Below are 27,898 nucleotides of genomic sequence, written 5' to 3'. Positions count from 1 at the left end.
CATTTATGATAGCATCACAAAAAATGAAATACTTAAGAAACAAGTTTAACTAAGGTGGGGAAGTATTTTTTACATCAAAAAACTATAAAACATTGATGAAAGAAATTGAAGAAAACATAAACAAATTGAACCTGACGCCATACACAAAAATCGACCCCAGGGGATAAAATACCTGCACATAAGACCAGAAACCGTTAAGATGGCCAGCAGAGAACTAGGGGGAGAGGCTCACAGCCTTGGCTGTAGTGATGACTTTTTGCATATCACACCAAAAGCTGAGGCTACAGAAGCCAATATAAGTAAATGTGACTACATCAAACCAGAAAAGACTCCACACAGCAAAGGAAACAACAGCAAAATGAAAAAGCCACCTACAGAGGAGGAAGAGGTAATTGCAAACCACACTCTGTAAGGGATTAATGTTTAAAATTTATGGAGAAGGTTTATAACTCTATGGCAGAAAAACAGATATTCTGATCTAAAAATAGGCAAAGAAACTGAACAGATATTTCTCTAAAGGAGAGATTAAAATGGCCAACACGTACATGAAAATGTGCTCACCATCACTAATCTAAGGGAGATTCCAACTAAAGCCACTGTGGGATGTCACCCCACACCTTCAAGGACGGCTAAGGTCAAAAAGACAAGCAGGTAACAGTGTGGGTGAGGCAGGCAGGAGAGGACTCCGGCGGGTTGGTGCAGCCATTATGGAGACAGCATGAGGCGCCTGAAGAAACCAAAAACAGAACCAGAATGTGAGCCAGAATCGCGTCTTTTGGTTTTACTGTGTACCCAAAGGAGCAGAAGCCGCCGTCTTGCAAAGCTGTCTGCACTGTGTGCTCACTGGAGGGTCATTCACAGTAGGGAGATGTGGGACGTATTGTTCAGCCTTGGAAAGATTGAGATCCTGCCATTGGCCACAACGTAAATGGGCCTGGAGGACATTATGCTACGTGAAAAAAGCCAAAGAAAGAAAGAAAATATTCCATGATCTCACTTGCACGTGGAATATTAAAAAACTCAAATACAGAGATAGAGAATGAAACAGGGGTCCCCATGGAGCAGGGTGGGGTGCAGGGCGACGGGAACAAAACAGCAGGCAGGGTGGGCAGATCCGCAGAGCGGACTTGCAGTGTGAGGCTGAAGTTAGTGATGTCACAGTGCAGGAGGGACTCGGTTAAATAAGCAGATTTTAGCTGCTTTTGTCACAAAAGGTGACTAGTATATGAGGAGTATGTTCATTTGCTTTGCTATGGTACCTGTTTCACTGTGTGTGTCCCCAAATAGTATGTGGTAAACTTCAAATACACATGATAAAATTTGTTTTTTAAAACTGCAGTGGAGAAACTAGCCCAGTGAGCAGACTGTCCCCTACAGTGTACTGATGTGCTTCTGAACGCGACAGGTCCCAGAGGAGGGAGGCCGAGTGAGAGGAGGGGACAGCTGCCCTGGCGAGTCTCATGGTCTGAAAGGAGGAGCACGGGGGATGCCACTGAGGCAAGTGCTTCCCAGAGGACTGTGAGGGGCTGACTCAGGAGAGACAGAGGGTCCTGGTGGAGGGAAGGGCAGGGGCGACCCACATGCCGTCCTGGGCTCACAGGCTGCTGGCATATCTTGAACCATCATCAGAAAGTAGATCGTCACACAAGGCTGCAGAGAAAGGGGTGGGGAGGGGGCCGGATGGCGAGCCCATAGTCGCTGGTCATGTCTGTGGGGTTATAGCAGGAGTGGAAGGGAAGGCGAAATGGACCTGGTGGCTGAGAGGGACATGCAGACCATGGGTGGAACCAGCAGCCTCGCTGGATGGCAGCGTGAGGGACCCGAGGACAAGGCCACACTCTGAATGTGGGGTGATGCTGAGGCACAGCCTGAGTGACTAGCACCTTCTACAGTCCCCAAACCACTGGAGATCCAGGGTCTCATTCCCGCGTCCTCACGCTGTCACAGGCAACCTGAGCCGGTGCTGCCCAGCATCCATCAGCAGCACAAACTACAGGCCGACTGGCACCTGTGGCATAATGCAGAAAGCAGTTTGGGATCTAATTCTATACAGAACTGTCTGGTACAAGCTGTACTTTACAACGAGCAACTTAAATGATTTTTTCCGTAACTGGTGATAGTGTGTGGGCCAGAGAAGAGCACGAAGTCACTGTCCTGGAGACCACGGAATTAAGTGGCATCTAACACGGCAGGTCTCAGGGTTACATGGCCAGGAAGCACATGCACCTCTTTGGCTCACCCCAGTGTCTCTCCAATTTTGGGTCACAACTAAATGAGTTGTGATATCAGTCAGTGTGGGAATTGAGGCCATCACAGAGAAAAGGAATAAAATGGATAAAAGTAGAATACTTGTTTCTGTTACAGTTTCGAATTTCTCTATATTATGTAAATAGTACACCCTGGATAAATATGTCAGATATGTATCTATGGATTATGGCCAAAAAGCTCGAAAACCCACCCAGTTCCACATGGAAAGAAGGTAGGCGGGGCCTCTGAACAGGTGAAGAAAGTTCAAGAAAGATGGAACACTAGCCAAGGCCCGGGGCGCCCAGATGGAGCCTGCCCTGTGAAGGAGCCCAGGGTCCTCAGATTACTCCTGGGGACGCCCAGAAGGAGCTCTGCCCCGTGAAGGAGCCCAGCGTCCTCAGATTACTCCTGGGGACACCCAGAAGAAGCCCTGCCCCGTGAAGGAGCCCAGCGTCCTCAGATTACTCCTGGGGACGCCCAGAAGGAGCCCTGCCCCGTGAAGGAGCCCAGGGTCCTCGGACTACTCCTGATTTTATTTTGAGGTGAGACTACCTCGGGGCACCCTGTGCTTTTTTCCTGATTCACTGGTAAACCTTGAAAATACAGTCAGATTCCCTAAGCCCTCTGAGCTTCTGTTTGACATGTGTGGAGGGGAGTGGCGGCACCCAGTTCCTAAAGGCACTGGGAAGACACAGGGTCGCTGCTGTCACTCGCCGTCCTGCTCAGGGACTCTGTATTATTCCTCCTCTCTTCATTCACTTGTCCACTTTATTATGGGTCAGATGTTTATGTGTCCTGCCCCTTGTGGGAGATGTGAATTTAATTGCCCAATGGTGAGACATGCCGTCTAACATCTTATGTAAAGTCAAATAATCAGCAAAGTAAATGCAAATGTGTATCTGTGACAAAGACAACTTTGGAAATAGAAATAAGATTCTTAAAGTTTTAAAATACACTTGAAGAACTCAAAGATAAATTGGAGAAAACTTCCAGAACATAGAGAAGACAGAGATTAAAAAAAAATAATAATAAAATCAATGGGAAATAAATTTACATCCATTTAGTCAAAATTTAAAAAAGAAAAGAAAGAGGTAGACACTGTGAGAGAGAGGAGAGAGGAGCTCTGGCAGGGTGGGCTGCACAGCCATGCTGAGAATGCTGAGCGCTAGGAATGAAAATAAAACAGACTCACACGTCTGAACACACAGAGCTCCCACAGCTCCAGAAAACCTGGAGGAAGAGGGATTCTGAGAGCTGTTTAGAGAGGAAAGCACAAGGGACTGGGTCACACAGGCATTAGGGAACAGAGCAGCAGCGCCCTGCGGTCTTGGCTGTGGTTTTCTACCTGGTGGAACAGACTCACCCAGTACCTAAGGCATCAGAACAGCTCCCTTTAAGTCCTGGGTCTGAAGAAACGCCTGGGGCTGTGTGTCCACACAGCTGAGAAGAAGTCCAGGAAACAGAACACTGTGCGAGACTAAAGCCCCAGAACTCACAAGGGATCCAAAGTGACACCCACTCCCCTGCCCTCAGGTCACTCTGGCAGAGGAGGCTGGGCTCAGCCCCAGACAGTGGGCTTCCCACTGTGACAGGGCATCTCCTCCTGTCCTGTCCAGCTCTGGACACGGACACTTGAGAAGGCATGTTTTTCAAAAGCAAATAAACAGAAGTCAGTCTGAGACCTTGCTTTCCTGAAATAAATTTCCAAGGGAATTTTTGCCATTGACTTTGTTTTTAGTGACCTAGTAGGCAAGAAAGAGGAATTCTGGTAGGTTCGCAATCCCAGCCAAACTGGGATATGAGCCTCATGGTGGCTGCGGGGTCAAGGGAACTATGCAGCGGGTGAGGGGGTCTGTCTGCAGGCAAGGGGTCTGCCTGCCGGTGAGGGGATCTGTCTGGAGGTGAGCGGGTCTGCCTGTGGGTGAGGGGGCCTGTCTGCAGGCGAGGGGGTCTGTCTGGAGGTGAGGGGAACTGCCTGCAGTTGAGGGGGTCTGTCTGGAGATGAGGGGGGCCTGCCTGCAGTTGAGGGGGTCTGTCTGGAGGTGAGCGGGTCTGCCTGCACATGAGGGGGTCTGCCTGCAGGTGAGGGGGTTTGCCTGTGGGTGAGGGGGGTCTGTCTGCATTTGAGGGGGTCTGTCTGGAGGTGAACGGGTCCACCTCACGTGAGGGGGTCTGCCTGCAGGTGAGGGGGTCTGCCTGCGGGTGAGGGGGGCCTGCCTGCGGGTGAGGAGGTCTGTCTGGAGGTGAGGGGGGCCTGCCTGCGGGTGAGGGGGTCTGTCTGCAGGTGAGGGGGTCTGTCTGGAGGTGAGGGGGGCCTGCCTGCGGGTGAGGGGGTCTGTCTGCAGGCGAGGGGGTCTGTCTGCAGGTGAGGGGGTCTGTCTGGAGGTGAGGGGAGCCTGCCTGCGGGTGAGGGGGTCTGTCTGCAGGCGAGGGGGTCTGCCTACTGGTGAGGGGGTTTGCCTGTGGGTGAGGGGGGTCTGTCTTCATTTGAGGGGGTCTGTCTGAAGGTGAGCGGGTCCGCTTGCAGGTGAGGGGGTCTGCCTGCGGGTGAGGGGGGTCTGTCTGCGGGTGAGGGGGTTCTGTCTGGAGGTGAGGGGGTCTGTCTGCGGGTGAGGGGGTCTGCCTGCAGGTGAGGGGGTCTGTTTAGAGGTGAGGGGGTCTGCCTGCGGGTGAGGGGGGTCTGCCTGTAGGCGAGGGGGTCTGCCTGTGGGTGAGGGACCTCCAGCTGGGGGAGGTGCTCACTGCCTTCCAGTCACCTGTAACCTTCTGACCACAGCAGTGTGAACAGACAGAGAATTCACTCTATCTCATCACTATTCCCTTCTCTTCCATTTGTACTTTTAAGGAGCACGGTCTAACTTAATTTTACTGTGAATAAAAACTCACAAATGAACGTGCTTTGTGTAACAACTTTAATAAACAGGAACCTCAAATCCAACTTAATCTGTTCTATGAATATGAGTTGTATCATAACTAATAGTTTGACTATCACTCATTAACACATAATTTAATTATTTAATTTTTATATATTATGAGCTATTTATATGTGTTTCTTGAAAATTACTAAAATTCAGTTGAATATTAGCTGATTGTAAAATACTTCCTTTTATAAAAATAGTTTTATGAAAGAATTTGCTAAAAAAAGCAAACCCCCTAAATTTGTTGTGACACTGAAGAGGAACATGTCAATGTAGCAGCTTGTTCCAAATTTTTATTTTAATAGGCTATGATTTATTTTTCTCATTTATTGATTTTTGGAGGGTAAATGAATGATGACCGTGAAATTTCTATTTTGCCCAAGCATATATTTATGTATTCTTTTTTTCTATTCTTTCATGTTTTCTATTTTTCTTTAAACCCCCAATAAATTACTTTTGTACTATTTATGGTTGTAACCAGTGCTGCTGACTCCTCCACGTTCTTTCTGTTCACCTTGCTGCGCATGTTGTAGCCGCATCTTTCCCTCCTGCTCCACACTGAGTTACTCAAGGCTGCCAGAGTTCTGGAGCGTCAACCCTACATCAGTACCAACTGGATTGACTGGTACACGCATAGTAAAGAGTTTCTGTTTGTAACTTTTTCTTTGCTTGTTGACGTTATCACATCTCTCTCACTCTATAAATGAGAAACTAAATATCAGACATATTGTATATGTTAATAAATAGGTGTATAATGATTATAATGTCACTGCATCCTATCATTTATTGAGCATTTAGCATGATAAGCTAGACACTTTTGATATACTATTTAATTTAAACATTGAAAATTCTAGAAAATAGATGCTTATTAGAAAATGTGCTCAACTCATGACACATTAAGTAGTCTTGTAATAACCCATTTCTGTCTGATTTTAAATTATTTCACTATTGAACATTTTCCTTGTTGGTTGAGTCACTTGTATAGCATCCTTCAATCAATTAGAATCAGAATCTTCCTTCAAAGTTCAAAGGAAACATTTTCTTATTCTTTTCTCCCTCCCTTCCTGTCTTTCTATCTTGCTGAAAGGTCTATCTTTCTTTCTCTGAACAAGGCCACGTTAACCAACCACTAGGTAAAGGTACATCAGAGGAAGACCTGGTGTGTGCTCTGGAGTGGTGTGTGCTCTGGGGTCAGGCACAACGTAGAGGATTGTGCCCAAGACAGAGTGTTCCTAGTAAGCCTTCAGAGAAATTATGTATCGTGCCCAAGGGATGGGTGGGAGAAGTTCTTTTGTTTTGAACTGCAATGTAGGAAAGGAAAAAGACAGATCTGGTATAACTTCTTTCTCTTTTAAGGGACTTAGGATTTTTAATCTTCTGTGGTCTAAATCATTAGGTTCATACAAGACATACATGTTTAAATACTTGTTAACTATCCATGAGAATGAGATTATTCCTTGGAGAAAATTCAGTACACAAAGAAAGATGTGAGGCTCCATCCCTAGTGGCCCAAAGAAATGGACAACGTGTGTTCCTTGCCAGGCCAAAGGAAGGAAGTGGGGAGTTCTGGGGAGATGGCTCCACCCCCCGTGTTTCTTATTAAGCTCAACTCTTTAGTCAGTGAGGAATCACAAAGAGAGTTGTGTTGACACTTTAGGATTGATTGTCTGGCAAAGCTGGGTACCGAAGTGTCCACCATGTTACTGTACAAGTGTCTGAGGGCAACAATGCCAAGTGCCCAGCCTCTCCCTCCCTTGACCTGCTGAGCTTTAAAACATCCCAGATTTTTAGTCATATTGAGCCACAAGGGAAGGAAGTGCAGAATCCTTTGGCTAGACGCACCACTCTGAGTCAGCGTCCATGCAGACTGTTTGGGACGGCCATCTGATACAACCAAGTCTCCTGTGGGGCCATGAGGCAGGACTTATGTGTTCTGCCTGGAAACTCAGCCATTTAGGTTCTTCCTGGGAGTGAACTTGAACCTGCCAGTAATTGCCAGGAGTACCAGATTTACTACCAAGAGATCTGGGTTTCACAATTCTCCCTGCAACTAATCGGGAAGCTCCGATCAGTTTTTTTGTTCTTAAAATTAGCATAAAATTTGATTGATGGCTAAATGCCTTAATAGGTAAGTGTTTTGGAAAAATCTCTGAGCTCTGCAGACCTTGAGGAGACCTGGCTAGGCCTATGCCCCTGCAGTCCCTGTGGAAATCACAGGGTAAGTAAGGGTCACAGCACATTCTGATGTGGAACTGCCCTGGGCTGCTGCCTGTGGGCTGTGTCTGTCGTGGATCTCGGAAGGAGGGTCCACAAGAGGCTGAATGGAGGGCTGCATCCCTGTGAACCCGGAGCTCACAGCCTCCTCAGGCAGAGCACAGCATCTCAGCCCACAGGCTGCCGGAGCTGGCAGGGAGCTGGCCTCCCAGACAGAGCTTGCTCCAGACAGGACGCTGAGCAGGAACGGAAGAGATCCTCCTCAGAGTCAGACAGCAGGGCTCAAGATGAGGAGGGTGCGTGTCACAGGTGTGCAGGGGCTTGCTGGGTCCCTGAAAGAAGGCGGCCATGTTGACCGTGGCAAAGGGGACACTCCTGATGTTTCTTCCTCATGTGTCGGTGACAACCCGTAGGCGCTTTATGCTGCTTTTCATGTTTTGCAGATGGAGAAATCAAGACACAGAGAAATTAAGTGACTTTGCCACAGTCACAGCTGGGGAGGACCAGGATTAGAGCTTAGCGAAAGCCCCTGACTCTGGGCCTGTGTCCTGCCCTGGAGTCACGCTGCCTCCGTTCTCAGGAGAGAAGATTCCCTGCAAGGTAAAGCGCGGCCTCGGCTCCCCTCCTGCGCATGTCTCCTCCACACTGAGGCAGGACCCAGCACCTGGGCTGTCGGGCTGCGTGCCCTGTGCATGCAATAAAGAACGTTTCCTGGTGTGGGCTGGGCATCTGTCCTAGACCACTGTGCACGGGCCGCTTCCCTGTGCAGAGCTGGCCATGCCCAGCACCTCATCCTCTGCCCCAAACCTCTTTCGTCTGTCTGAATCTCTACTTGTCTTTCTTCTAAGTCCTTACCCAGCCTTTGTCTTCTTTTTGCCCCATCTACCACTTCTTCTCAGATGGCCAGATTCCCCCTATCCTGGGGATTTAAAAGGAGAGGGTGAGAGAGGAAAAAAGCTTCCATCGTACTCTTTAAGCCCTTTGCTTTCCCGTCTTTTCAGGCAGCCCTAGGCAGGGCAACTCTCTGTAAGTGAGCACCACATCCAGTGTCCACTGGGGAGGGCACTTTCTATAGCCGCTGTTACTCAGGACACTCCTCTACTGCCCCCGACAGCTCCTGGGAGTGGGGATGGGATCCTCCTCTCATGGAGGAGCATGCACCTGACCTGGGAGAGATGCCCAGTACCACGAGTGTGGTGACCTTGACAGTTGTCACAGAGGCGTCTGTGGCCATGGAGCACCAGGCTGACAGTGTCCCCTCCCTGTGCAGAGCACAGGCAGGCTCGCTACCCTCCCCATGTGCTCTGCACTCACGCCAGTCTCACTCCACATTGAGCCCCAGGAGAGACATCTTGCTGATGGTGCTGCCTGTGTAGGAGGAAAGTTGAGGCCTAGGTCAGGGGCACAATATGGGGAAATAGCTGACCGCCATTGCCTGGCTTCCAAGCCCAGCTTCTTCCTCTAGAATTCACATTTTCCATTTCAAAATTTTGGAACCATTTTCATGCCAGTGAACTTTCTGTGGAAAGGGTCACATACTAATTAGAGAAGGTGCCCTGGTTAGTGGCTGGAGTCCCGGAAGCACATCTCGGGGAATGGAGCAGGCGAGGCATCAGGGGAGGGGTGCAGCCGGGCCAGGCAGAGCCTGCTGAGGGCACAGGGAGCAAACGGGTCCCTGGCACCAGAAAGTCGCAGCCAGGCCATGGAGGACTGCACTCCTTTCAAAGTGACTAATTATCACCTAAAATGTTCACTTAACCAAGGGGAAAAAATACCACCAGCAATGTCAGAAACAAAAAGGCATCTACTAGACATGGTCTGGGGACCCAGGCAGAGTGTCCCAGTGAATCCAGTCCATGGACACTGGCCTGAGAGGCAGCTGTGACTTTTAATCAGGGAAAGACAGCAAGTTTCAGGACATGTGTGTGATGGAGCCTGATTTTGTAAACAACAAACATACAATGGAGAAATTGCTGCCTTCCGCACATGTGGGCCTGCGTCCCTGGTGTCTTCCCCTTCACTCCGTCACTCCAACGGCATAAAAGTCAGGACAGGAAGGCGCGCACTGCCGCACGGAAGTAAGGGATCCACAGGCACCTGTGTGACACTTCCCCACAGAGTCCAGGAGGGGGCAAAGGCATGTCATGGCCACACACGTCCTGAGGCTAAGGGGCATCCTAGGAGGAGCAGAGTGTTGTGAGGACTCCAGCAACAACACAGTCCTTAGGACCAGGCGTGATCTAGTCCCAGTGAAGAATGGCAAAAAGGAGAAAGAAAACAACTCTAAGCAGAATGTGCTCACATAATACAGCTCTGCAGCCATACATTGCAGCAGACCTGCTCCCCACACCAACCTGCCCCCTACACTGACCTCCTCCCCACACCGACCTGCCCCCTACACTGACCTCCTCCCACGCTGACCTTCTCCCCACACTGATCTCCTCCCACACGGAACTCCTCCCTACATGGACCTCCTCCCCACACTCACTTCCTCCCACATGGACCTCCTCCCCACTCTGACCTCCTCCCCACACTGACCTCCTCCCCACACTGACCTCCTCCCCACAGTGACCTCCTCCCACACTGATCTCATCCCCACACTGACCTCCTCCCCACACTGACCTCCTCCCACACTGACCTCCTCCCACACTGACCTCCTCCCCTCACTGACCTCCTCCCACAGTGACCTCCTCCCCACAGTGACCTCCTCCCACGCTGACCTCCTCCCCACACTGACCTCCTCCCCACACTGACCTCCTTCCACACTGACCTCCTCCTACACTGGACCTCCTCCCCACACTGACCTCCTCCCCTCACTGACCTCCTCCCACACTGACCTCCTCCCCACACTGACCTCCTCCCACACTGAGCTCCTCCCACACTGACCTCCTCCCCACACTGACCTCCTCCTACACTGACCTCCTCCCCTCACTGACCTCCTCCCACACTGACCTCCTCCCTACACTGACCTCCTCCCACACTGACCTCCTCCCCACACTGACCTCCTCCCCACACTGACCTCCTCCTACACTGACCTCCTCCCCACACTGACCTCCTCCCACACTGACCTCCTCCCCACACTGACCTCCTCCCCACACTGACCTCCTCCCCACACTGACCTCCTCCCACACTGACCTCCTCCCACACTGACCTCCTCCCACACTGACCTCCTCCCCACACTGACCTCCTCCCACACTGACCTCCTCCCCACACTGACCTCCTCCCACACTGACCTCCTCCCCATACTGACCGCCCACAGGATGCAGTGCTTTACAGAGGGGTGTGAATTCTCCAGGCTCTGGGCTGGGAAGTGGAAAGGAGGATTCTAGAACTGATAACCTGTAGGCTCCAGACTGCTTGGGAGAGGGGCGACAAGGGGCACAGGGTGCAGAGAGCTTTGGCCACAAAGGAAGGAGACTGATGATGGACACTCAGAGGTGGGTCCTGAGCCCAAGGGGAAGCAGGGGAGGGCATTAGGGACAGAGGAGCACGCTGGGGAGATGGACGGCGCAGACAGGGCCTCACAGTGGCTTTCAGGGAAATGGTCTAGTGAACCCCTTCGTGAGGGGTGGCAGGGCTGGGGTCTGGGTGTGGATGTGGTTCTGGTTCCCTGAGCTGGGCACCCTCTTTGAGTCTGTGTCACAGTGTAAGGTAGAGACAGCCTGGCACTCAAGGTCCGGGCAGGGCGGCAGTGAGGCGGGCAGGGATGGAGCTGGCGAGCACCCAGATACCGTCAGAGCCCCATCTGTGGCTAGAAGCCAGGGCCAAGATCCTAACAGCAAGGAGCTTTTGAAGGGGGATTTCTCACTGGAAGGTGGCTAAAAGGGACACCAAATATGAGGGACTTGGATGGCTGCACTGCTGTGTTAGAAAGGGGAAGAGAGTGGAAAGGTGAGGCTCATACGGCAGAGGAGAACACCCAGAGCCGCAGGCTCCTGAGGGGCTGCAGGGTGGGCTGTGTTCTCACCCCGGGACATGCCAGGGCGGCAGGTATCAGCCTTACTTCTCTAGGGTATGTTGCCATTGCTCATGGTGGACACAGGGTATCAAGGCTCTGGACCCCAAGTCTCTCCCCCCGAGAATGCAGGGCTGGCCCGGACACCCCAGCACTGTCTGTCTGTGCAGAGCAGCACCACAGTTCTTTTCCCAAGAACAGTTTCCAAAGCCACATCTTTCTCTGGTTTCCAGCACAGAACAAGGCTGGGAAGGCCCACTGGGGTTGGATGACTGGCCTAAGATGATGTGGCTGAGGAGACAAAGGTGGGGTGCCCCTGGGAAGGTGGTGCTGCTGCAGGGGAGAGCAGCCAGGCCTCCCACAGCACTGTGGGGGCTTTGACGCATGGTGCTGGTCTCCTCTTAGCTGGGTCCTAACTTGGCGTTGGAGTGTCTGCCTTCCTCAGTGATTAACTGATGATTCCAGGGTCTCTCTCGGTGCGGCTGGGTGCTGTGTGCATCTGTAGGCGCCTGGTGGGAGAGCAGAGTGGAGAGCCTCCCTAGAAACCACTTACCCTGCAGGGAATGGGTGCTAGAGGTGCCCAGTGATCGATAATAATGCTTTCTATTTAAGACCATACTTTTCTGAAAAAGCACCAACCACACACACACATCACTAAAATGATCCTTAGATTTTCGTTCTTAAATCTTCATTCTTTAATGAATGTTTTTGAAGTGTCCCCTTCATTGGTAGGAACATTTCATTCTGGGAAATGTTTCCCTTTTTATTTTACTCATTTTCTTCCCTTTGCAGAGCATCTGTGATTTTTTTAATGTCAGTATGTTTAGGGGCTTGGGTGTTTGTGGTATGTGGATGAACTGTACCACGCTGAAGTGCTTTCAATGTGTGCTTACCAGAACCGTGCGCTTGAACCCAACAGGTGGAATTCTGTGTCCCTCCCCTGCTTAGTCCCCAGTGCCCATCACAGTGCTTGATGACACAGAGAGGCCTCCTTCATTCCCACTCGTAAGTGAGGACACATGGTGTCTCTCCTTCCATTCCTGAGATGCTTCACTCAGGATAACACTTTCTGACTCCATCAAAGTTGCTGCAGAAGGCACTTCGTTCCGTTCCATGGCTGAGCAGGGCTCCAGGGTACCTGAGCCACGTTGACCATGCACTACATTCATTCCATATCTTTACAATTGTGAATCGTGCTGCAGTAAACATTTGGGTGCAAGCGTGTCTTTTATAAATGAACTTCTTTTCCTTTGGGTACATACCCAGTAGTGGGATTGCTGGATTGAATAGTAGGTCTTCTTGCAGTTCTCAGAGGAGGGGCTGGTCTGCAGTCCCCTCACCGTGTGTAAGTGTCCCTTTCTCTCTGCGTCCATGCCAGCGCCTACCGTTTGTTGACTTTTTAAGGTCACACCTCACTGTAATTTCAGTCTGCACTTTCCTGGTGATTAGTGATGGTGAGCATTTTGTCAGGTGTTTGTCAGCTATCTGCCTGTCTTCTTTTAATAAAAAGTCCGTGTGAGCCTTCTGCCCACTTTTTAGTGAGGTTATTGGGCTTTTACTTGCTGATTAGTTTTAGTCTTTGTAGATTCTGGAGAGTAGCCTGTGTCGTGTGTCTAGGTTGCAATGATTTACTCCTGTTCTCGCCACTCCATCAGTTTATTCCATCATTGCCTTTGATGTGTAGACACCTTTTAGTTTAATTAAGTCCCATTTATTCATTTTTATTGTTGTTATATTTGATTTTGAGGTCTTAGTCATATATTCATACTCTTTGCCTAGGCCAGTGGTTCTCAACCTTCCTAATGCTGCCACCCTTTAATACAGCTCCTCATGTCGTGGTGATCCCCTACCATAAAATTATTTTCGTTGCTACTTCATAACTGTAATTTTGCTACTGTTATGAATCGTAATGTAAATATCTGATATGCAGGCTGTATTTAGGCAACCCACAGGTTGAGAACCGCTGGCCTAGGCCAAAGTGCAGAACAGTTTTTCTTACGTTTTTGTCTAGAATTTTTATGGCTTCCTGTCTTTGATTTAAGTCTTTACTCCATCTCGAGTTGCTTTCTAGACATGGTGAGAGACAGGGGCCTGGTTCCGTCCCTCTGTGTGTGGCTGTCCAGTTCTCTCAGTGCTGGTTACCGTGCGCTCCCCACTGGATGTTGTTATCTGCTCTGCTGAAAATCAGTTGTCTGTGGCGATGTGGCTTCTTTGCAGGCTCTCTCTTCTGGCCTCTGGATCTGTGTGCCCACCTTGGTGGCAGGACCACACTGCTTTATAATCTCAAGTGAGGCAAAGAATGATGCCTCCAGATGGATTGCTTTTAGGATTGGTCTGGATGTTCAGGCTCTGTTTAGGTTGCACATGAAGTTCGGGATTATTTTTTCTAGATCTTTGAAAAAGGACGTTGGTCATTTGGGACTCGCATTGAATCTATAATCCCTCTGAGCAGTATAATCCTTCCAACCCGCAGGCCAGGGCGGCCTTCCCATTGGTCTGTCATCTGATTTCTTTAGCCAGTGTGTTCTAGTTCTCCTTGGAGACACCTTTCACCTCCTTGGCTAAGTATATTTCTGGGTATTTTGTTTTCTTTGTTACTTGTTATCAATGGATATAAATGCTACTGATTTCTGAACATTAATTTTGTAACCTGGGACTTAATGAAATTTATCGATTCTAGGGGTGGAGTCTTTGGGGTTTTCTAGATATAAGATCTTATTATCAGTAAACAGGGATAGTTTGATATCCTCCTTCCCAAATTATGTGCCTTTTATTTCTTTCTCTGGCCTGACTTCTCTGGCTTGGACTTCCAGGCCTATGTTACATTGTGAAGAAGCTGTGCCAGTGACCACATAATCCCCAGTTATACTGTGGTATTTTTGTGTAATACAACCTGACAAATGCTTACCACACCCCTGCTCTGTGCCGAGCACCGTGAGGGGTCCAGGAGGCAAAGGTGGACGGTGCCCCGCTGCTGTCCCTGGAGGGCGTGGCTGCTGCCTCTCCCCCCTCCTGGCAGGCAGATTACTCGAGAGCTGACCCTCTGGAGTGACCCCTTCTCTCCAGACTTCCGGGGCTGCAGCTAGTGAGAAGATACTCTCAGAGGTTCCTTTGCCTGGTATAGGGAATTTAGGAGTCTAAACCCAGTTAAAAATAGTTGGATTAATGGAGATTGTTGAGAATCCAAAATAAATACTCTCAACTGTGAAGAAAGTCACATTTCCACCTCACCTCACACACACACTTTTAAGTTGTGTAAACAGAGCCAAATTCGTGGCTGTTAGATGTCATTACAGAGACTATGCCCAATCCAGTGTGCCATTGTACTGGGGAAGACTCAAAAGGTCAATCAATTATTTGGTGTTATGAAAAGGTAAATAACAACATCCAAAGGACTTTGTCTTACTTTGTATTGGAGTGTTATATAGTTGTCTATAATGTGAATGTTATGAGCATTTCTGGTTTTTGTCCCTTTGGAAAAACATACTATGCCTAGAAAATTGAAGTGAGAGGAGAAACAGAAACGTCTTCTAGGTACCTATCATGCACAAGGGAGCACCCTAGGTTCCAATGTATCATTTTATCCGGTTTGCTCAACCATCCAGTGAGGTACGTGGGGATTTTATTCATGAAAAAACCCCGATTCTCAAATTCTCAGATGGCTCTGTCCAGCCTGAGAAGCTGGGACACGTGGAGCTGACAGTCAGGTTGTGGACCATCTGCCTCTGCGTGTCTCTGCGGCACACAAGGCCGTCCCTGTGCAGAGACCACGGGCCACAGGTACATCCAAGGTGACCAGGCAAAGGGATTACTACTGACGAGGAAGAGCCAAGAGCAAGAAAACACTTCAGTTTAGACAGCCAGCACGTTGGAGGGGTGCTATACCCTCCCCATGACAAGCCAATCAGAGACAATCAGAGCTGCACAGCATCTCAGGTCCACCTGCCACCCACACACCAGGGGTGGGTGGTCACAGACACTCACCAGACCCTACTGTGCGCCCAACACTCGGCAGTGCAGCCCGAGGCTCCACCCTGAAGATACAGCTGGTCCACTGGGAGGAGGGGCTCCTACAGGCTTTCTAAGATGAGATTATAGTTACTTTAAAGGCACATGCAGTCTTTGGAGTGTTCAGAGTAACTTTGAGGAAAAATAAAGGGACATTGAAGAAGAAATTATTCCAAGAAAGGGGATGAAGATCATGTAAATTACTAAATGTAGCAAAGGTTCCTGTGCTGGAGATCAGGGAGTTTCTGAAGAAACTGAAGTCTTCTGTACCTTGACCTACACAGGGAGAGTGTCCGTCCAGGCCTGCGAAGCCCACAGCCCAGGAGTCCTAGTGGGCCAGAGCTTGGGTCCTGAAATCCAGGATGGGGACGGCTCCTCTGAGAGCTACATAAATGCTGATACAGTAACTTGATGTGGCTTCAAAGGCCCTGGATATCAGAATGTCCTGCTCTGTGGAGGCCAGGGAAGCCTGCACTCCCATGCAGCCTGGACCCAGCTGTCACCATCGCTGGGCACCATCTTCTGATGCAGCGGGGACTAGATGAAGAGCAGCAGAATTGAGTCCCTGAAGCAGGTGGTTCACAGCACAAACAGGGAAGGGTATGTCCACCAGACCTCTTGGAAGGCAGCTCATGGTTCGGGACTGTGCACCCCAGACCTCAATGTCGCATACCAGCACAAGAGGGGGACCTCTAGTGACCCAGCGTGAGGAGAGAGAGTTGATGTGAGTGGAAGGTGGACATGGTGGGAAATTGAGAAATACAAAGCATTGAAGGACAGGGGTACAAAGAAAGGAGACGTGAGCTGGGCTGGCACTGGGAGGGCTTGCGCAGCTGGGACTACAGCCAGCCACGGAACCCTGGATGTTTACAGCTTTATTTACACAGTGTCTTAACAAGGTTGCACAAATCTTAACACATGAGGGAAAGATCAATCTTCAAGAGGAAAAACTGTGCTGGCCGAAAATGAGGAAAGTATGCCCGGGCTGCATGACTTTTGGCAGATGAAAACAATGTTGTCAAGGGAGGAGTAATGGTTGGGGGTTGCTCCCTGAGTATTCCTCAGGCTGTGGGGGCCCTGCTGGCCACAGTCCGCTCCCCACAGGGCAGGACCCTGCACCCCGGACCTCAGAGGGAGACAGGCCATGGTGCGGGACCCTGAACCCTGCAACGCAGTCCCGGTCACCTGTGCCCAAAAGAAATTCAGACAGCAGCATTATTAGACCATTGAATTCTCCAAGAGGAAGGTAGAAACGCGGGTCTGGATAGAAAAGCTTCCAGGTTCAGATGTTTGTCCCACCTGTAAAGCGATGGATCCTGGCTCCCTGACGCAAGGCTGCCATGGTGCTTGCAGCCCTACGATTCTGATCCTTTGTATTTTCTTGGAACCTGGTGGTAGAATAAAGCGATGGAGAGGTTATAAGAAACACATTCAAATTCAGAAAATCAGATTTTTAAGATGCAATACAGATTTATTTTCTTACTTTTGCACTTGTTGCTAAATGAACAATAGCTATTTTTACCAAACAGAAAAAATAAAGCTTAAATGTTTGCAGGGCAGCTGATGGGAAGTTTAGAACGGCTGCCTTCTCTGCGCTTCCATTCTTTGACACTTAAACTTAAATAATGTGCTGTGATTACAAGTACCACAGTTAAATATGAAGTAAACTTCCGCTACCCAGGTTGTTATCTCTTTGTGGGAATCAGCACAGCCCCATAGTGACCCATGGTGTGGCGGTCACCAGGCTGTCCAAAGCAGCTGCCCACCCTGGCCTGGGCCCAGGGCTCCCACGTGAGAGGCCTCTCCTTTCCTGCCCAGAGCACTTCCCGTGGTGTCGCTGGTGCCTCTCTGCTCTTATCATAGACGTGGAACTGGACAGATTTTTCATGCATATGAAATTGCTAGATCATCATCCCTGATTTGAATAAAATCACACATTATTGTGTGTGTGTGGGGGGTGTATTTTGAGACTGAGTCTCACTCTTGTCACCCTGGGTAGAGTGTCATGGAATCGTAGCTCACACCAATCTCAAATTCTTGGGCTGAAGGGATGCTTCTGCCTCTGCCACCCAAGTAGCTGGGACTACTAGACACCCACACCAAGCCTGGCATGATTTTCTATTTTTTAGTAGAGATGGGGTCTCACTCTTGCTCAGAGTGGTATTGAACTGTTGAGCTCAAGCAGTCCTTCCCTGGCCTCCCAGAGTGCTGGGATTACAGGTGTGAGCTGCTGTGCCTGACCAACAGGTCAGTTATTTTGTTACAGCATCCACTGGCTTGATCCCTGTGGTCATCTTTGAAGCCTTGGAAACTGGTTCAGTTTGGGTTTATTTTCAAGTGTTCCATTAGTTTTCCAGGCTCAAAGTGGAATGATCTAAGGAAGACTTCCTTGGGTGGGTGGGGGTCTCAGGATTTCCTCAGAGGAGATTCCCCCCAGCCCTTTGAAGGCTGCACCTGCCCTGGACCCGTGGACGTGGCCGCAGGAATAAAGGCACAGATGTCTTTTCGTGGCTGCACCTGGTGTGGATAGCTCTGGGCAGCTCCTTCTATTATGAAAATTGTTAACCACATAGCTAAGTGAGAGACGTATTAGTTCATTGTAATTCTTTGGTTCGTTCTCTCACTGACACTCTCTTGTCCCGTGCATGCTGCCTAAACCATGGGATGTTTAGCTTTCTTTTGACACTTTGCTTTTTCTATATCCAAAAGAGTAGGCATTGGGTGAACTTATGCCTATTCCTCTGCCTGTGACGAGTCCATCTCCCTGCTGTGCCCTCGGCAGGCATAGACGTTCACAGACCTACATTCACACAGGCACACACCTGGGAGAACACAGAGGTGCACACACCCACACACAGAAGGACACACACAGGCATGCACACACCAGGATACACAGGTACACACACAGTCACACACACACAGAGGGATACATGAACACAGGTGCACACACACAGAGGGATACATGAACACAGGGACACACACAGGGACATACAGGGACACACACACAGGGACACAGAGGGACACACACAGGGAGACACAGGGACACACACACAGGGACACACAGGGAGACACAGGGACACACACAGGGAGACACAGGGACACACACACACAGGGAGACACAGGGACACAAAGGGACATAACACACACAGGGAGACACAGGGACACACACACAGGGAGACACAGGGACAGACACACAGGGGCACACAGGTGCCCTCACACACATGCACACAAAGGCCCTGGGGGGAAGAGGCTGAGAACACACAGTCAATCATCCCAGTGTAGGAGCTTGAATTCATGGGTCCAGGTCCTCCTGGTCCCACAGGTCAACTGTGTCAGGATGATGGATCTCTGCTCTGGGGCGTCTATTACTGGATGTCTTTATTGCAACCTGTCATCATTTTGATTGCTGTTTTTCTTAAAATTTGTAGCATGATTTTAAAGTGTTTGCCCAAACTAGGTATAGAAGTGTATTAACCATTCAATGTATGCTCTTCAGAAGGGTTTATTTTCAGGGTTTCATGGTAACACGAGAACAGCTGTGTCACTGTGATTTCACCGTCTTGAGGGCAGGGTGTATCCCACTTCCACGACTGGCTTTATCTCAACTGTCCTACTTAGGAAGCCAGCAGATTTCCTAGAAATCCCACTAATGTGGCTTTAAAGCTATACATCACAGACCTTCTCTAGCCCTAAGAAACAGCATAGATATTATTTGTCAGACGCATTGTCTGTCATTGTTCTTTTGAAAATATTCCCCCGAGACCCACAGAGCCCAGGTGAGCCATGTATCTGTGAACACACAGTTTCGTCACGTAAGGAGACCTCCAGAGCGATGAAGCATGTAGACAACGACTTTTAACACTGCCTGCGCATCTTCTGTTTTCCTCATCTGGCGACAGGTGACAGAGGCCCACACGAGACGTAAAGAAGAGGCAGCTGGAACATAGCAAGGTCACAATGATTTTGCTCTTTTATGCTAGGTAAGAAAGGAATTCATAACCAAAGACAGTGGGGAGAAGCTTTATCTGTCTCATTTCAGGTGAAGGCCACGTTTCATAGCACCACGTTTTCATAATGACTTTACCAACACTCTTGTGGGCCACCTGTCTGAAGCTTACTAAGTACTTCTTGACTAGTTCACAAAACAGCCTTCAAATTTCACTCCAGTAACTTCAAATGTACTATTTCCAGTACCATCCTTTCTAAAAAATGTTGCCCACAAAACTGTCTGAGTTCAAGAGTGGTTTCACTTCGTTACACATGGAGATTGTCACATATACAGAGTGGCAGGTTACAGGTGGACATCAGCTGTGTCTTCATTTACTTTTTTGCCAAGAGAATTTTTACTTTCTCATTTCAGTTTCCTTTGCCTTTGTTGGCATCAAACACCCCCAAAACACCCACCCACACATACACAGTCACGGGGTGAAGTGTCCCTGGGACACGGCACACCCACACAGGTACACAGTCATGGGTGAAGTGTCCCCGGGACACGGCACACCCACACACGTACACAGTCAGGGGTGAAGTGTCCCCGGGACAGCTTTCTGTCTTGTCTCCCCAGCTCTCAGCTTGTGGGTCCCGACCCATAGGAACTGTACTAAAAGGCTGCGGCATCAGGAGGGTCGAGAATCACTGAGCTAGAAGATGGTTTCACTAACTGTCATCCTCACTGATGAAGAAATAGAGAGCAGGAAAAGGAAAAGTTAGGAGCACACAAACCAAAAGATTTTTCCTGGTTTGATTTGCCTGTTTTTTCTTCTTATTTTCATCCTATGAAGTTGGTTAACAGAAATTGAAAATTTTTAAATCATGTTGCAATGAACTATAAATTTGTTTATCTCTCTCTTAATTCTTTTGCAACATAATAATAATGCTATCTTCTAATATGAGAAGCAGATAGAAATCCTAAATGTTAATAAATTTACACTGCATTAAATTCACTGAGTAGCTGAAAACTTTGTCGTATTTTGGAAAACAATTTTTAATTGTTTTTCTCTGTGTAAACACTTTTCCTCTGATTCTTGCTGGTCTTCACAGATGGATTTTTATGAATCAAAACTCACTAGAACCAGAACTGAGACATGAAAGCATTTTCTGTTGTGTGAACTTAGATGTCCACATCCAGTTCTCAGTTACCAAGGAGATGGTAATTCTAGGAATAAGTGCTCCTGGGGAAACACCTGCATGCAGTTTGATCTGCACATTTAACTTTTCTGTCGCAGCCCCAGGACCGAGGGCACAGCCGCTCCCGGAGCACACTGTGTCCCCAGGCGGCACCCCACCTCAGAGGGCAGCATCTGCCCAGGGAAGGGCTCTTACTGAATTTGTGAGATTTTAGTGCATTAAGATAACTATGTTCTCTTCACTGCGGCTCAGCTTGAGAGAAGGGCACGTGTTATTTGGAGGAAAGTGACAGAACATTGAAGCAATAAAATAAATTTCAATTCCAAATGTATTGTTTAGATATTATAATTCACTTGGTTCCCTCTTAGTCTTTCCTGATAGCTTCATATCAGGAATTTTTAAGATTTTTTTCAAGTGTAAACCATTTAACTTTCCTTAGAAAACAACTCATCTTTCCTTTAAAAATAAACTTTAGACTTAAAAATAAGAGTTAATGGTAACATAGGGCTTTAAGGGAGAATTTTCTGCATGTAAATCCGCGGTGATGGAAGGCCCAGTGGTGATTGCTGGGGTGCCTTGGTGTTCAGTTCTGTGAAGACCAGAGCTGGCCAGTTCCGCGGTGCTGCTGAGCTGGCGCAGCCTCATGGGTGGAGGAGTGTGACTCCAGCCTGGGGATCATGAAAGAAAGACCACACCTGCACAGCCCACCCAGGCTGCTCCACTGCCCTCGGGGCTGGGGGACAAGGCTCCTTATCAGGACAGCAGGGGACGTGAGGGGTGAGCAGGGCCAGAGAGAGGGGACTCCCACTGAAATGAAAAGTGGGGCAGCCAGTGAGGACTGGCTGAACTCTGCCCACATGCTGTTAAATAGGGGAAAGGCCTCCTGGCATTTCAGACCATAATTTTTACTCTTACTGTGTAATCTGAATCTCACTGGCTGTTAGCACTGACTGAAACATCTATGTAAAGGGCGCCTGTAGTCCCAGCTACTCGGGAGGCTGAGGCAAGAGAATCGCTTAAGCCCAGGAGTTGGAGGTTGCTGTGAGCTATGTGATGCCACGGCACTCTACCAAAGGCCATAAAGTGAGACTCTGTCTCTACAAAAAAAAAAAAAAAAGTAAGTTTAAAAAAGCATTGACAGCCTTTGGATTTGGGTTTTGTTAGCTAAGAGGAAGAAAAGAAACCACTGATTCTTTAGCATTTCCTGAGTGCTGGGGCCCTGTTCAGCAGAGCAGAGCACATACCAGCCAGGGTCAGGCAGGAACAGCCAAGTGCCACGTGGAGCAGAAGGGAGCCCCACAGCACAGGCATGGGGCATTAGCTATCTGACCAGAAGCAATGAGAATAACCCTGTGTGCATAAAACTCCTGAAAGAATTAGGAATTTTTTTTTTTTATTAAACCATAGCTGTGTACATTAGTATGATCGTGGGGCACCATACACTTGGTTCATATATCGTTTGACACATTTTCATCACATTAGTTAACATAGCTTTTGTAGCATTTTCTTAGTTATTTTGCTGAGACCTTTACATTCCACATTTACTAGGATTCACATATACCCTTGTAAGATGCACCGCAGGTGTAATCCCATTAATCCCCCTCCCTCCCCCCTCGCTCCCCTCCCTTTCCCCTTTCTCCCTATTCTTAGGTTATAACTGGGTTATAGCTTTCATGTGAAGGTCCTACATTAGTTTCATAATAAGGGTGAGTACATTGGGTACTTTTTCTTCCATTCTTGAGACACTTTACTAAGAAGAATATGTTGCAGCTTCATCCATGTAAACGTGAAAGAGGTAAAGTCTCCATCTTTCTTTAAGGCTGCATAATATTCCATGGTGTACATATACCACAATTTATTGATCCATTCGTGGATCGATGGGCACTTGGGCTTTTTCCATGACTTAGCAATTATGAATAGGGCTGCAATAAATATTCTGATACAAATATCTTTGTTATGGTGTGATTTTTGGTCTTCTGGGTATATGCCCAGTAGCGGGATTACAGGATTGAATGGCAGATCTATTTTTAGATCTCTAAGTGTTCTCCATATCTCTTTCCAAAAGGAATGTATTAATTTGCATTCCCACCAGCAGTGTAGAAGTGTTCCCTTTTCTCCACATCCACGCCAACATCTCTGGTCTTGGGATTGTGTGATATAGGCTAGTCTCACTGGAGTTAGATGATATCTCAAAGTAGTTTTGATTTGCATTTCTCTGATGATTAAAGATGATGAGCATTTTTTCATATGTCTGAAGGCCATGCGCCTGTCTTCTTCAGAGAAGTTTCTCTTCAAGTCCCTTGCCCAGCCTGCAATGGGATCCCTTGTTCTTTTCTTGCTAATGCGTTTGAGTTCTTCGTGGATTCTGGTTATTAAACCTTTGTCGGAGACATAACCTGCAAATATCTTCTCCCATTCTGAGGGCTGTTTGCTTGCTTTACTTACTGTGTTCTTGTGAAAGATCTATATAAAGAGAACTATGAAACTCTAAGAAAAGAGATAGCTGAGAATGTTAATAAATGGAAAAATATACCATGCTCATGGTTGGGAAGAATCAACATTGTTAAAATGTCCATACTACCCAAAGCAATATATAATTTCAACGCAATCCCCATTGAAGCTCCACTGTCATACTTTAAAGATCTTGAAAAAATAATTCTTCGTTTTATATGGAATCAGAAAAAACCTCGAATAGCCAAGACATTACTCAAAAATAAAAACAAAGCAGGAGGAATCATGCTACCAGACCTCAGACTATACTACAAATCGATAGTGATCAAAAACAGCATGGTACTGGCACAAAAACAGAGAAGTAGATGTCTGGAACAGAATAGAGAACCAAGAGATGAATCCAGCTACTTACCGTTATTTAATCTTTGACAAGCCAATTAAAAACATTCAGTGGGGAAAAGATTCCCTATTTAACAAATGGTGCTGGGTGAACTGGCTGGCAACCTGTAGAAGACTGAAACTGGACCCAAAGCTTTCACCATTAACCAAGATAGACTCTCACTGGATTAAAGATTTAAACCTAAGACATGAAACTATAAAAATACTAGAAGAGAGTGCAGGGAAAACCCTTGAAGAAATTGGGTTGGGCGAGTTTTTTATGAGAAGGACCCCCCGGGCAATTGAAGCTGCTTCAAAAATACACTATTGGGACTTGATCAAACTAAAAAGCTTCTGCACAGCCAAGAATTAGGAATTTAAATGTAAAAAGTAAAACCATTCTCACTCTGCTGTAACCATGCAAGCAATTAGCTAATGAGGCTGACTTTGTCGTTCTGCCCACAGGAGCAGTTGGCACTCTTGTGCTTTTGGCCATATGCTTTCTCCTGACCTGTGGCCTAGGAATCATAAATGCAGGTTTATTGGTCAGATGCTGGGTGAGTATAGATGAGCAGGGCAGTGGCTAGGTGTCACTGGCCCCTGTTCTACCAGGCAACCAGCTCAGCCAGTGCCCTACTGAAGGAAGCACCTTACGGACCCCTTCCCAGCCCCAGCCCTGCAAGCCTGGTGCCTCTGCCTGCAGCACCCCGACCCGCCACCCTGTTTTAACCTGAACCATCCAATTAACCATTAAAATTCAGCTCAGACTTCAATTCCTCCAGGAAAGCTCTTTCTGCTTCTTTAGGATGGGTTAGAGGTGCCCGGCCCCACTGCCAGGACACCACATAGACAGGCCTTCTCAGGCCATTTCCCCTCATACCAAGTTTTAATTCAGTTTTGAATGCCTTGAGGATCCGATTTCATCCCATTATCTCTGTGTCCAGTGCCATGGCAAGCACGGGGACCTCGGGAGACACATCATCTGTGCTGCATGTGAGATGGAACTTCCTCCGTGGCTGCAGGCACCGTGAGGCACATGGGCCTACACCACTTTGCTGACACTACAGAGGGTGGAAGTGTTTGGAAGCTGAAGAGAACTTTCAGAGTACTGATGTGTTACTGGGGCGCTAGTTATTTAAACCTGAAAACCATGTAACATGACTGTACTCAGAGTTTAATGCCGTGTATGTATGTGAAAATTGTAGAAAAGGGGGGCAGAAAACCCAAAAGATGCCCAGGAAGCTACTGTGTTGCATCATTCTTCCATGAAATGGAGGAAGAAACATGAAAAGGTTTGTTAAAGTTACATCCCCTTCCCTGGTCCATGATGTTCCAGGCAGTGGAGAGCAAAGGTGGTCTGAGCCTCTGCCCCCCAAACCCCCTACATGTCCACTCTTCAGCTGCCCCTAAATTATTTCTTTTCTAAAATATGTTGTAAACATCCCTCCCATGCTCAGGAAAAGACACCCACTGTCCACCTTCCCCGGGGCGCTGGCCTCCGCAGTGTGCTTTCCACCTGTGGGTGCGACCCTGGACCCAGCCCCTCTGGGTCCTGCCTGGTCCTCCTGATGCCTCCCTAGCCCTGAGCTGCGTTTCCCTGGCAGAGGGTCCCTTCACTCACATGAAAGAACACACCTGTGTGCAGGGCTCAGCCACAGTCTCTTTCCCTTCATTCCGCTCCTAAACAGATGATCTTTAAGAAAGACTTTCCTGGGAATCTTCCCGGACAATCCACTTCCCATTGGCTCCTTCTTTTCTGAAATCTTTTCTGAGTTTTTCTTTAGATGTGCACATTGTCACACCTGCACAGAGAGAGTTCCCATTAAAAGATACTCAGGAAATGAGCTCATGTTTTTATCGCATATGTGCTTTTCCCTCAGGCCACTCTCAGCACACAGTACTAACTTGGTGCCTACGGGATTGAAGCAGGAGCTGGCAGGTGGGCGTGATGGCTTGGTGTTATCTGGAGCCATGCCCTGCTCGCCCTGCAGTCTGTCTCCACAGCCACCTTCTTGCGGCACCAGCTGGATCCCTCCTTGGGCTTCCTGGCTGTTCTTTCTCCAAGCCATGGAGGAACTGGCTTTGCTGTCTGGGTCTTCTGCCCTGGAATGCAGCTCTGCCTGTGCTGGGTCTGAGATGGTATATTCCTGACATCTAGCCGGCTGCTCCCACTCGTGTCTGTCAGCCTCTGCGTCACACTGAGCAGAGTCTCCTGCTGTGTGCTTGGCCATGCAAAGTGTTCATGTGTTGTGGAAATCCCAGTGTATATTCACCCCATGACAATGTGTTCTTGTGGCTTAAGGGAAAAGTTTGCAGACCAGGTGATTTGGGGACCCTATACCAAAACCACCTATTCCAATGATCTTGAGCCAGTTATGTGGTCTGAATTTTAGTGTTTTCATACATAAAGGATACATATTTAAAGCACCTTCTTTACAAAATTATTGTGAGGTTCCTACAAGATAATACATAAAAGCACTTGGTAACCTCTCAAGTCAGGCACATCAGTTACCCTGAGCAGCCTGAGAGGCAGGTGGCCGCATCCCAGGAAGCGGCAGCCATGAGAGTGAGCCCGTGGTGGCCAAAGTCACCCTGCACTCCCCGTCTCCCCTCCTCTCCTCCAGCTCTCAGTTAAAGAAGAACCAAGACGTTGCATGTGTTGCTTTTACCTTCTCAGGAACTTAGTGGCCCTCTGTTCTGTCCTTTCTGCAAGGTTCAGCTCACAATCACCCAGCTGTGTGCTAGTCAAATCCTTGAGTAAACAAGTCACACTTCAAAATTCCTCATAACCTGCCCTTCTGCAGAGTGCAGGGGCGTCTTGCATGTTGCCCAAAGAGAAGGAGCAGTTTGTTGTTTTTAAAAAAGTGCCCTGGGCGGCACCTGTGGCTCAAAGGAGTAGGGTGCTGGCCCCATATGCTGGAGGTGGCGGGTTCAAACCCAGCCGTAGCCAAAAACTGCAAAAAAAAAGAAAACAGTGCCCCCAGGTTGCCTGGTCCTGCACCCTCCACCCCTCTGATGTTCAAGGCTTCTTGTCCAAGAGGACGGGAGCAGAGGGAGCACAGCCCTGGCAGTGAGAGGCAGGGAGTATGGGCAGCCCCAGGCCTGCTGGCTGCACAGGCAGGACGAGGACACTGACCGTCCGCTCATCTCTCCCCAGATGGAGGTGGACACGGAGGAGAAGCGCCATCGCACGCGGTCCAAAGGGGTTCGAGGTATGTCTGTGCTTCCTTGAACCTGCAGGCCTGCCCAGTCTCACCTTCACCCTGCAGTTCACTCTGACCTGACGTCCCCTTCAGTAATTTTCTATGGAAGAAGGCACTTAGGATAGGTGATAAATCTTGATCTGTTTCCATCTCTCTGCAGTTCCCGTGGAACCAGCCATACAAGAGCTGTTCAGGTCAGTGTGTGCGAGTAACCGCGTCCCCATGAGTAGTGCAGACGCCACGCCCACTCATGGCTGCCCTGCACGCTCAAGTTCAGTGGCGGCTTGCTCGTGCCCGCTGCCCTGATGAAGTTAATTACCCCGAGACTTGCTAATAAACAGCATCCCAAGTTTCCCCCTCCTTTCAGTTGTGTGATTTCTCTCCTTCTGTCTGCACTGCCCACGGAGGCATCCTGTCCCCTCTGCCCGCTGCATGGTCCCCGACGTGTAACCAATTCTTTCCTGTTGCAGCTGTCCCACCCCTGGCTGTGACGGCAGTGGTCATGTTAGTGGCAAATATGCAAGACACAGAAGGTAATGTCTGCATGTCTTCACAAGGTACTATCGAAAGGGGCTTATTTAGGGACTCAGGCAAATGAGCTGACTTGTGAGTAGGTGTTGTTGGAAAACAATGCATGCTGTGCAGTTCTTTGTTCTCACACTGAGACTCGGTCTTATGTCTCTGGAACATAAGCCGTTCTGTGTCACAGGCAGAGCTGATGCTAAGCCACAGGGTAACACAGACTGAGACCAGCCTCAGACTTGTTCCCCTTCTGTGAGCACGGTGCTAGCACACAGGCAGCTGAGAAGCTCCCACTGCCCCGCTGGGAAGGCCCATTTCTCCCTCCTCACCCTCTCATTCTGGTAAATCGCGAATGGCAAATTAAAAGGGACCTACTGTCCAGTCTGCAGTCCCAACTTCCTTCATTTAGCAAATTTCATCCCAGGGATGGAGGCCCATGCGAGGCACCTGGGTGGCTGCAGGGAGAAGTCACACCCAAGGGGGTCAAGATGGATTGAGTACATGAGATTTCAGGGTCGAACATGTACAGAATCTCACGGACACTGGGATTTCGGGTCTGTAACAGGAGTCCGTGTGGAGAACCTCTAGAAATAAAGTGGTGGGTAATTATTGCTAAAAATACATCACAGAAAAATTGCATCCGACGTGCCTGTGGCCTACTCTGAGGTCCACACGGAGCTTTGGATTTGCTTTCCCAGGAAGCCTTGTCTTCCCCATGATGTTACTGTTGCTGTAGTTTTAAGCAAGAAGGTTTCAGTTGTGATGAGTTAGAAAGATTACAGGCTATCATAAATGTGTAGCTAGTGTTTTACAAATTAGGTTGCAACAACTAGGCCACCCTAGTCTTAACAAATGCTCAGTGACGAAGCCAAGTT

General features: G+C 48.6%; 1 protein-coding gene across 14 annotated transcripts in view; it reads left to right on the top strand.

Moving 5' to 3' along the window:
• Nucleotides 1-27,898, top strand: part of MYT1L (myelin transcription factor 1 like) — a 476,241-nt gene that overhangs the window by 286,770 nt on the left and 161,573 nt on the right. For 11 of the 14 annotated variants that reach the window (XR_008379597.1, XR_008379596.1, XM_053588628.1 and 8 more), the window contains exons 5-8: nt 7,823-7,979; nt 26,456-26,510; nt 26,662-26,695; nt 26,972-27,034. Coding sequence is in view for 12 of the 14 variants with exons in the window: in XM_053588628.1 (XP_053444603.1) it covers nt 26,456-26,510; nt 26,662-26,695; nt 26,972-27,034 (152 nt within the window). In the remaining 2 variants the exon portion in view is untranslated. Of the gene's footprint in view, nt 1-7,792; nt 7,980-26,455; nt 26,511-26,661; nt 26,696-26,971; nt 27,035-27,898 lie in introns of all 14 variants that reach the window. The other 3 variants (XM_053588633.1, XM_053588630.1, XM_053588627.1) reach the window with 1 other exon arrangement.

The sequence above is a fragment of the Nycticebus coucang genome, chromosome 4 (genome assembly GCF_027406575.1).
Source record: "Nycticebus coucang isolate mNycCou1 chromosome 4, mNycCou1.pri, whole genome shotgun sequence".
Lineage (NCBI taxonomy): Eukaryota > Metazoa > Chordata > Mammalia > Primates > Lorisidae > Nycticebus > Nycticebus coucang.
This window is presented reverse-complemented; position numbering and strand designations above follow the sequence as displayed.